Below are 12231 nucleotides of genomic sequence, written 5' to 3' on the forward strand. Positions count from 1 at the left end.
AAAGAAATTTGGTTAAATTAAAAAAACATTTGAGGCTTTCGGAATTACTATATCTGTAAAACTGCCTCTTTACCCATGAATATTATCACATCAGTTTAGACATGTTTTTCATCATTTTTGCATATCGCTACATCAATGCTAGAAATTAACAAGAATCAATTGTAGATTGGAATCTGCTTTTGTTAATTTCTGCAGATAGTTGAGAGGTTTTCTCTTCAAAAGGAAACCAGATTTGACCTTGATTAGCATGTTGTTAATTTCATTTCCATCTGGTGACAAATTTTGGTTGGACTGCATAATGTCTGCATTGACCAATTTCCAGAAATTTAATACATTTTGTATCCCTGTCAAAGATGTGGTCATCAAGTCCACTCAGTGGTCATCAGATGACATTTATTCAGAAGTGGTCAAGAATGGACAGAACAAATACTCATGGGACCATCTTTTGCAGTGGAACTCAATATTGGTGGCCTTTGTCTGACACTAATTGCCAGTTGATGAATTTGTAATTGCTGGGGACAGAAATTGAAATGTATTGCTGGTGAAATGGTATTGTTGTTTTCTTCTCTGTAATTGGCAGTGATTTATATTAATTTCTTCTTAGCATTTGATATGCAAAAAAAATGAAATAATCCACAACACTTGATATTATAATTTACAATGACTCCAATTTGAATGGATAGTTGCAAATATAATATATATATTGAACTTCTACCTTTGCATCTGAATGTGACAAAATTTGGATGGGTTTTTCATGCATATCACAAACATGGTGTAATGAAATGTAAGGAATAGTGTTAAAAGGACAGATTCATTACTTAAATAGCCAGTATTGAATACTATAACAAACACAATTGACTTCTGTTGTCTTGGTTTAACTTTCAGTTTTGTTTTCTTAAACATTGGGCACTGTTACATAAAAAGTAACTAGCTAATGATCCAAGTAAAATTTTTATTTGATATGTGCCCATAAACAAACTATAATGACCAAGTATAGTATCTTTTCTCTAGTTTTAACTAGGGGGGTTAATAGTTAGATTTTTAAAGATTTTTGCCTGAAAACACTGAGGCAGTTTGAAAAGATTTTGAAACTTTTTACCCAGGACGACTGTATGTTATGATAGATGCAAACATAAAAGAAAAGGAAAATTGAATACACATATATGACTTCATTATTTATACATGTTATAGCAGTTTTGCTGGTAAATACTGTCCTCAGGCAGTCTTGATAGAATACAATATCACCAAAACTTTTTGATTCTTAAACTGAAGTCGGTTGACGACTTATCTTTTAAAAACACAATTTTCTCTGAATAGATTTATAAGATTTTTTTCAAGGTCAAATGTCACTTTTCTTGTTATTTGTCCAGAACGGATAATGTGGTATATTTATGCATGCTTAAGAAGTAAGTTGTTAAGTTCAGCTAAGTAAATGACAAGGTACTTTGATCACAGAAGGAAAATAATTCTAACAAGCCCGTATTTAGAGAAGTCAATAAAGCTTTTAATGGTTCATCAAACCAGGGTGTTTATGGTTGGATAACAAAACACCTGCTTATTTAGAAGATAAACGGCTGATAACCTTTTGTACAGAACATTAGAACTATTATTTTAAGACTAAATTATTAGTTTAACCAAAAGGTAATTGAAAGAGACTGGGATATCAGATTTTCACCTGAAGTTACTGTAAAGAAAACCTAAGGAGATTAACTTCAGATAGGTAATGAATCGTAAAAAAAACAAGTTTTTATTATTTTATTTTAGATCCTGATGCAAGATAGCCTTGGCCTTTTTGATTAATTTTTCCTTTGAAGGGCAAGACTTTTAAGCTTTTACTGTATTTTATAGCAGTTTGGAAAATGAATATTTTTGTCTTGTTTTATCCAATTGTAGAGACTGTGTAAACTGATGTAAACTGTATATTTCTGCTATTGGCAATTTCCCATTTACTTTGGACCAAAAAGTTAGTCAAATTTGTTAAAATTTAGTTACTTAAAAGTTAGTTCTAATATTAAATAAGAAATACAACTGTATATGGTAATGGCATTGTATTCACCAGAAACTACTATGTAGACTTTTAATTGTAAACGTTCAGATAGAAAGAATTACAGAGACAACAACCCAGCAACTTTCTAAAACCTGAGAAGACATGTAGAGATCAACTTTCTGTCTAATCAGTAATGCAACCTAAATGTCGACCTCTAATAATAAAAAATAATCTAAATCCTAGACAGATTGTCATTCAATTTAACAGAGAAATTAAAGAACAAAGAACACTTAAAAATAAAAGGCAATCACCCTCAGGCAAAGTTGACCATAGATGGATTGGCTATTAATTTTTTGGTCCTTTTTCGTCATATAGCTCTTTAACTGTTTTGATTCTTATACATTCTTGGGGTTTAAATATTTGGCTTTGAGCTTCCTGATGAAGGTTAATCTAGAAAAGCACTTTGGTTGCATGAAACTTCTTTTTTTTTACAATTTTTGGAAATTGTTAAATATGAGGGATCCTCTAGATAAAGTGCTCTCAGAAAAATCTGCAACCATGTAAGTTTTACAGCAATAATCCTATGGTTGCATCTATGCCTTATATTGTTCACGATATTTTTAAATATTTGATAAGACACTTTGGATTGAACATTTAATTTTATAGCTTACAAGGAGTCTGCATGAAAACATATTAATTTATCTGGACAAAATATGTCTCCTATTTGGACAAAATCAGTCTTTTAGTTGACCAAGCTTTGCTTTTATTTTATTGCTGAGTGTTTTATGCAAAAAAAAAGCTATTTCATTTATGAATTTTTGTAATTTTGTTTTTGATTCTTTGATTAGCTTTAGTAACAATCAAGATGGATCAGACAACTTTCTGATAAAATTGTTATTATGTGATTGGTGTTAGGCTGTTAAAATATCAAAGTGGGAAAAATGGTTATTAAAAAATCATATTTAATGGTAATGTTTCAACTAAATGGAAAGCATATTGTTTTACTTGCTACTAGGAAAAAATCTAATATGGGTAAATGTGGCTCATCACTTTCATCAAGCAACAGATATTGCCAATAATGTTCTATAATTGATGAGGATGATTTGGTAGAGGATAAAAAAATGAATGTGAAAATTAGAAAACGGTAAGAGGAGTCTTCATAACAATGAGTCATGTGATTAAGATTTCATTTATTTTCCCGACAAATGGTTTCGTGTAAAAAAACGCAATACTGCACTTGCCAGTTTGATTAAGCTTGCGGTCACCTGATGCTCATTCAACAGAGCACTTTATTCATGATCGCTTATTTTTTCGGCTGTCATTGCTGTCACTGCTGTCACAGACAGGTTTTGATTGAGACATCTTCTTTTAAAGAACTATGGGAATTAACTTTTAATGATGACACATCATTCACAGAATTATAGCCAATGATGAAAGAAAGACAGAGGTCTCTTTAATAAGAAACCTGTAGAAAAAACATTTAGCTTTGAATTATGACATTATATATTTTTGGGTTTTGATTTGTTTTTTGTTTTTGTCAAAAACAGGGGTGATCTCAGGTGCACCCTAAGAATAAGAATATCCTGTTCCACATGTGACACCCGTTGAAAAGTTGATATAGCATGATTTAAATTGATATGAAATGTGTACAAATTATGTGCACTGAAGTTACAGAAAATAATGAATTGAACTTACTGAGATATATTATAACCTTGTATGTATATATTATGTATCTATTATATAGATTAGGCGGTTGGTTTTCCTGTTTGAATGGTCTTACACTAGTTATTTTTGGGGCACTTTATAGCTTACTGTTTGATTTGAGCCATTTACTGATCTATGTTGAAGACTGTACTTTGACCTAAAATGGTTTTTCTTTTACATATTTTGACTTGGATGGAGAGTTGTCTCATTGGCACTCTTACAACACCATCTTATATGAAGATAAAATTCAAATTATGTCACTATGTGACAAGGGAACTATGATATACATCTTTATTAAGGTTCAGCATGATTTAAGCTGTTGTAGTGGTATTATTTTCAGACCTGAAATTTCAGATCACAGTGTCAATGCCTCATAATTTACACTTTTCTGTCTTCTTGTGATTAAGTATGACTTCTTCTTCAAATTTCAATAAATGGTAACGAATGAATCAACAGTTTAAGAGTTGTTTCCTTAATGAATCACTTCCTAACTGTTGGAATTCAATTCCAGAGAATCCAGACAATCTGTTGCATCAATTATTTACACAATTTCCATCAAATTGATATTCGAATTAAATTTCATCTTAAATTAGACAAAATAATGGTCCTATTTATTACATGTGGAGATCTTAAACATGTTAAACATGCTGTATAGTTGAAAACTGTGTAAAATAAATGACTTGAAGCTGCAGGATTATTGGAATCAAGCTTCCTATTCCAGTACTTGTGCCAAGGGGGAAAGCTATATATTTCCCTTAATTGGAATTCTTGAAATAATAGTATTTTGCCCCTCAGTGGTCAGTGATTCATACCCAGATGAGTAATAGATTTGAATGAAACTTTCCTTTTTTATAATACAAAACTTTCATATTCTGTGCCTGATTGTTATATTTATTCAATGTGCATTTATTATATGTTTTTTTTTTCTCTGTCAAATCTTTGATAGTTGCAAGAATTGTCATAAAGATTACCTAACTTTTTCATTGGCTACATAAATATGTAACAAATATATAGAATTTTCATAAATTTTAAGCAACTTCATCAATCTAAATTTTTTGTACTTGATTTTTTAATGCTGATCTTTATTTGATTTAGCTTAATTGCTGATGTTTTTTTTACCATTACATGTAGTTATTTACTGTCAGTCTTTGTCTGAAGGATTTATTTTTACTTACTAAAAAAGTGTTCAGACTTAAAAACTTTTGAAATTTGTACTAATGATTGTGATAAAGCTAATGTGTCAAATCAGTTAAGTCTCTGAAATCTAGCTGCAACACTAGTAAATGCAACACTTTGCCAATTGAACTTTGCTGAAAAGGTAAATCAGTATATGAAGATGTGCATAAAGCTAGATAATTTTGGTCAGACATCTAAAAGGGGAGATAATGTTACACTTTGAAAAATTTGAGGTACAAGTTTCATATTGTGAGTTTGTTCACAGTACCTTTATTTCAATAACTTATAGTCTGTAATCTGGATTTTTATGTATTTTAATGACACAATAAGAATAAAGAGTTGTTTTGATAAAAAGATAAGGAAAGATAAGGATTTTTTATTTTAAATATTATGGTTAGAGTGCATAGTGGCAAAAATTACTGATTTCGGGCTAACATGAAAATTTTTCAAGGTTATTTTTTTAGAAAAATGTATATATTTGCTAACTTATAAAGATTATGGTAACATCAGGGAGATTCATTAAAGCTATGTATTGATTCTTCACGAGATGAAGAAAAAAGAAATGTAATATAAAAAGCTTTCTCCTGATTTATTAACAAAGTTTAGTTACTATTGTAATTTATTTTGATTGATATTAACCATGGTTGGTTAAAGTGGTAGAAAACCATGTAAAAAGATTTCTTAATCTTTTAGTAGAAGATACTTTAATTACTGTGATTAATGGCTGATGCATCTCGCCACTCTTTCCTTAATTGTGATGAGTTGTTGGGACTGTCCGCTGCCTAATAGAAGTGTCTTCTATAATTTTGTCAACTTCTATTGCCTTTGTGCCGTCTATGTAAACATTAAATCCTTGCAAGAATGCTTTTATGCAAACAATGCTTTAAAAAGCAGCTTCATAATTTATTTTGTGATTTCCTTTTTCCGTCCCACTTCTCCAGATAATAACTGGTAGGGGGTCAGCGTGTCTTTGATGTGTAAGGACAATCAAATTTCCCATCCCATGTAATTTCATCTAACAAATCATTATGACCAGCAATCACTCATTGACTCTTGTTATAATAAGACATGTCCCATCATCCTTTCATATCGTGTTGTCAATTTCATTTTCTTTCCCTCGTGTCTTGTGTGCTTATGTTACTGGCTAAACAAAGAAGACTGTTTAATTTATAGGACAGAGAAAAAAGATAAAATGCTAATCAAATAACTCTCTGATTGTAGAGAAATTCTTCAATGATGCTTGCTTTTAATTATGAATTTGAATATTTTACGATTTTTCTTAAACAGCCAGAAAAGAATAACAATGAAGAAAAAATAGTAACAGATTTGAACTGTGACTCAAATGGTATTATTGTATCAAGGGTAGTGTGTGGAAGCCCTGCAGCAAAAGTTGGAATGAGGGTGAAAGACCTGATAGTTTCGGTAAGTTTTTATCTAATTTTATGTTTCAAAAAATTATGATCGTTAAAGCTTTTCATTCAGATGTATAAATTTAGAGATTCTCCATAACAAAATAATAGACTTATGGTTGAAAGAATCCTCTGGATGTCATTAGCAATGATTGTAATATAATTTAAATTGTCCGACTTCTTTCATGGAAGACTTTTATTAGATTTAAATTACCATTGAAGGAAAAGGGAGTTTGACATATTCATCTGATATTAAAGCATAAAAAATGAAATACAATTGTATAGTTGATTTTAAAGATTTTCTGTATCTTTTTACTAACTATTTCCTTGAAGAAGATTGACAAGAGACAATTGTAGGTATATATTTGCTACACTGAAGTGCAAGTATTGACAATTTTTTGTGAAATGTTGTTAGATTGAAAGCATTATTCAAATTCATCATGGGGAAATTGTAACATTGAAATATTCAAACATAATGCATCTCAAAATCATTTTTAAATGTAAATTTGCGTAAAATATGTATGAATAATCAAGTTCAACATTTTCCTTTCAATGGATGCTAATGTTAATTCAAAATTTGTCTTGTTCAGAACTTTGTCTTTTTAGAACATGCTTGCATATATAAACATTATCGTTAAAAGAGCTTTTGAGGGTTTACAAGTAAAAGTTTATGTTGTTTTGAATTGAGTCTGCAGCACTCCTTCATTATAAGTATAAGGTAAACACTGCAAAATATACCATCATGGCACAAACCAGTTTTATAATAGTTGTAGTTGTATGTATTGAATTTATTTTCTGTTGTATATGTCATTAGATGAATCTTAATGAAACATGGATCCAATTCATCTGAAAATTGACATCACTCTTAGGTAACACAGCATAACTTTAGAATCTACTATGCCTTTTTATATCCCTCTCCCTGGTTTACAAGTGGAGGTCAAATGTACTTACCATGTGCATACATTGTAAGAGACTGTTACCAGGTATTTAAAAATTGGTTTCCTGTAAATTAGTTTCTTACCAAAAGACTTGTGTATTATTAAAGTTGCAAAGTATCAGTGACTATGTTGTCAATGAAATGGAAAACATCTGTTTGTCCCAGGAATACTAATAGAATGTTATTTTCTTCCTTTATTTTATTAACAAGAACATTGGAAGAATATAAGGAGAAAGAAAATAGAAGAAAATTATTCATAAGTATTATAGAGATTTGTCATGTAGTGTTTTTAAGACTCTGGTTTATCTTCCAGTGTGAGCTGAAGAAAGTTTCATCATAATTGATAAAATTATTACCATATTTATCCATTTAAGTGGAAGGAATATCACAAGATGACAGTAATTTGGAATATCAGCAGTGATGTTTAATTTCTAACAACATAGTACTTGAGTCCTACAGGGTCCAATTAACGTAATAATCATGTCTTTTATGAACAGTGAAAAAGACAACCAAATTACGTAATTTGGTCCTTAGTTAGCAATTTAGGGTTTCACAATTATCTGGTACCCATGTTACAATGTAAGATTTCATCAAATATTTTTTTCTTTTCTGTGGTATTAACACAATGCAATTTCGTAAATGACTCACTGTGAGAACAATCAAATTGTGTCTTAAATATGGTAATCATGTTAAAAAAAGCCTTTGATGTTATTAGAACAAGTTTAAAATCTGTTTGAAGTTTTAAGTTCTGTGTTAATTAATGAAATCCTGGCTCAATCTAGCATCACCCATGAGTCTTTGTTTGTGATGTGTTTTTCGGCACACTTAGAATATTCAATCCTGTTTAGCCCTTTTTAAATTTTGAATAGATATAATCATTTTGTTTTAGCTACCATGAAATAAAAATGTGTTTTATTACCAGATTTATCCCCATAAATTTATAATCAATTACCAGAGATTGTTGGATATTAAAATTTTCTTGATTCTAGTCAGCTGTAATGAGTCCCTTGATAATAAAAAAATGATTTAAAATCATGTAGCATGAATTGGATCTTTCTTTTGTTAGAAAAAAAATATTTCTGAAATGTTTGTTGGATTGCATATGATAGTTTGAGAATTAGAATTTTCTTAATAAGACGTCATTTGGAGAATGTCAACATTAGGTTTGTTTCCTTTTTCCCAAATATGTTATACTGATTTCTGGATTAACTTTTATTTACTGTATGTATATTTGCTTTCTTCTGTATACTGTATATTTCAGTTTTGTTTTTGGAAAAAAGGGTGGAAAGTTGACAAATCAGATATAAATGAAAAAAGTGAAGACGTCAGTGTAGTACAGGTATCATTACCTACCTGCAAGGGAATGGTAGATTTTAATTGTTTATTGAATAATATTTTGGCATTGATCATTTTAGAGAAAAGAATGAACTTGATAACTCGTGAAGGTCAAAGGATATCAATCCAAATCATGTCTTACCCCTAAAATTACGCTGATAAATATTTTGTTATAAAAATATAATTATTTTTGTTTTCATGTGCCAGTGGTGTCATTTGGTATTTAGAAGTGTCAAAAATTAATATTCTTTTCTTGTCATTTCACATGTTACATGTAAACAGACATAAGCATTACTATAATTGAACTGAAATTGACGTTAAATCAGTTATAGAGTCAGTTAGGTGGTCGGCGGTGCACTGAAAATGACGAGACGATTTTTAAATATGACAAGATAATAATAGTTTGATTGTTAGTCATGAAATCATAATTTATGCATTATAGATATGTCAACAGTAATTCAATACACAATGTTTACTATATACTTTGGATTGGTTTTCAATGAGATTTCCTTACGACAGTCTATGATACTTTTCTTTGCACTTAACCTTGATACCAGTAATTATGATAAGAACAAATCAGATGATGAGTGTGCAGGAATTAAAAACAGCTACTCAAGTCCCAAGAAAAAAAGACGAAAATATTGGTCAAAAGTAATGTCTTCAACAAATGCAAGTTTCTACGTACATTGTTACAAGCTTTAGATCATTTTGGGTGGAGATAATCAATTCAACATCCAGTTTGGCTTGTTTTTTTAAAGTTTTTATTAGGACTTCCACTGCTCAGATAAGATATTCAGTACATGAAAATCTTACAATTTGCATTGTAGTATGAGAGATGTCAAACAGATTTAGTAGTAGTCTGAACATGCTTCTTATGCTACAGGCATATAGTGGGCAACATTATTTTATCTTGAAGACCAATTATGATTGCTCTATCTAGATTTGTTTGGGATATCAAAGAGGGAAAGCAAAAAGGCTTCTAACTAAGATAGAATTACTCCCTTGCTAGCATCACAAATTGAATATACAAATTGTTCTTTTCATTAACAGCCGTATTTTTCCATTCTTACAATTACTGATTTCATATTGTAAAATATCTTAAGAGAGTAGTTTCAGTTAAGCCTTAAAAGTAAATGTAAACTTTAAATGTACTATTTAATATTTACTCATGGAAATTAAAAATTAATGTATATATAAAGAGGAAATTAAAATTGAAAATGATGAGAAGTGATTTAAATTAACTTATTGAAAAAGGTAGTGTTCATATTTGAGTTTTAACTATGAAATTAGCAATTGAATTTAAATTGACTTTTGATATAAACAAAATGATGTTGTTTGAAATAGTGAGCATTATGGTTTATTTGTGGAAATGAGCCATCAGTTTTCAACAAAAAAGTTAATAACTGTACAACCACATATTTAAATTCTATAAGAATTAAATAGTATGGGGTAGATGTTCAGGAGATATATACAAAGAAAATAATATACAAAACTGTTTATACTTTGGGTGGAGTAAATGATGACTTTGAAGAATTTATTTTGGCAAGGTACTGCCTTAAAAATATATTTTTAAATCTTAAAGCAAATTCATGTAAAACTTTTTGACTAAAATTTGCTATATTTTTACTTATTATAACCAAGACATTGCTTATGCAAATACTTCAAATTAATACCTTGTTTTTGTAACCCCTATATAGCTCATCTCAACCAAAGGGCCAAGTGAGCTATTCTCATCACTTGGTGTTCGTCCTCCGTCTTCATTGTCATCAACTTTTTATATTTTGAACTTCTTCTGGGCACTGAATGGAATGGGACCAAACATGGCACAAATGTTTCTTATGATCATGAGGTGCTGACCAATTGTTGTTACTTTGAAGCTGATCCATCATTCAAGACAGCTGCCAGTGGGGGACTTACGGGAAATACATAGAAATGTCTTCTTTTATAGAACCACTGAATGGAATGTAACCAAACATGGCATACATGTTCCTTACAAGGTGGGGATGAAGTGTTGCTACTTTGTTGCTGATTTACTGCTCAAGATGGCAACCAGGATTTTTTTTATTAAGTTACAGGGCCAAAATATCAAACCAAATTAAGGCTCAGTAATTATGTTTGTATCTGTTATGTTTTTAATCTATTTTTACATGAAATCATTATTTGGGTATATGTTATGAATTTAATCTATTTTTTCATAATTTCCAAAACCAAAGTAGAGTCAGGTGAGCAACACAGGCTCCTGAGAGCCTCTAGTTAACAGGTATTTTGGAAAAGTAAAAGTCTCTTTGATCTTTATTGGTACTAGTACATTTTCAACCTTTCCACAATAAGTATTTCTTAAGGTGGCAAAGGGTTATTTTCATGCAACATGTTTTGCCATATTTATTTCATGTGCAACTGTGAAAAAGTTTTGTTATTAACCATGTTTTGTGAAATGGGTGAAAAGATCAACGAGCAAGAAATTTTTAATTGTGCCTTCATCTTGAAATGGCAATTTTTTATTTGCTTTCTTCCGTGCAGATCCTCCCCTTTACGCCCCTCATTTCTATTTAGGTATTTCTCTTCTTCAAAGATTGAGACATTATTTTAATCAGTCTTTATTTCTATCAAATATCTGGCTGCAATATAGCCTTTTTGTGCTAATGCGGCATAAAGCAACCAACAATCAATCAATCAATCTATCAAATATCTCGTATTGAAACCATGCCTTGGTCATATCTTTTTATATGGCTAATCTGATATTTGGTATGAAAACAGTGTGTCACATACCATCATAAACTTCACTAGACCTTTGACCACAAGGTCATATTATCGTTCTTAATTTGGTACTGGTGGTAGCTTTTTTCATCTTTTGATATATTCGACAGCTATAGAATTTGATGGACTTAATAAGAACCTAATTTACAAAGGCAAGACTGGCAAACTAAATGAAAGGGTCCAAAACCACAATGTACAAATAAAGTACTGCATGTCAAGTAATAGTAATCCTATATAGAATGCATAATATGTGCAATTTAAGTTTCTGATCCTTGGATAAAAGGATAAGTTGAATGGATTATCAGTATTTTTTATAATCCTGTTAAAAACTTAAAAGTAGAAGGTAGTTTACTAGTAAATATGAATCATTAAACTATTCTTTTACAAATGGACTTAACCTGTAACTTCTGTATACTGAATAACCAATAGAATATAAAATTGTTTGAGATTCTGTACTCAAAAAATAAAAAATAGACAAATTTTGTGAAATGATAATTATTCAATTATACTGGTGAATATGTAATATCTTTGGGCAGAAATGATGATTGCCAAATTCTCTCAATAATAACACTTGATGATTGATTTTTTTCCAAATAAATAAACTTTTTAAAGTAGGGGGTAAGAAATTCCAATCAAAGTTTACCTCTGATCAAACAGTTTCATTCAATAAAGGTGCTATTTAAAATATTTACTTCCATTATTTTACAGTTAGTGGCCTTTAAATTGACATAGGTCAAAACTATGTAAGCAAAAAGCCAGCATAATTTACCAATAGGTGACAAAAGTTAAGTTGCAAATAATCACACAAGAAGATAAGAGGTCTTTGATCTTTGAGGACTGTTACATATCTCAAATCACACAGGATAACTAATGAATTTTATCTGAATTATAAATACAAGGAATTCAACTTGATAGCTTCTTGTGAG

The 12231-nt window shown here is 30.1% G+C and overlaps 1 protein-coding gene across 5 annotated transcripts in view; it reads left to right on the forward strand.

The window, feature by feature from the left end:
* Positions 1–12231, forward strand: part of LOC139484754 (E3 ubiquitin-protein ligase PDZRN3-like) — a 130716-nt gene that overhangs the window by 9617 nt on the left and 108868 nt on the right. For all 5 annotated transcript variants that reach the window (XM_071268678.1, XM_071268686.1, XM_071268702.1 and 2 more), the window contains exon 3: positions 6155–6289. In XM_071268678.1, coding sequence (XP_071124779.1) covers positions 6155–6289 — 135 coding nt within the window. The remainder of the gene's footprint in view (positions 1–6154; positions 6290–12231) is intronic.

The sequence above is a fragment of the Mytilus edulis genome, chromosome 1 (genome assembly GCF_963676685.1).
Source record: "Mytilus edulis chromosome 1, xbMytEdul2.2, whole genome shotgun sequence".
Taxonomy (NCBI): domain Eukaryota; kingdom Metazoa; phylum Mollusca; class Bivalvia; order Mytilida; family Mytilidae; genus Mytilus; species Mytilus edulis.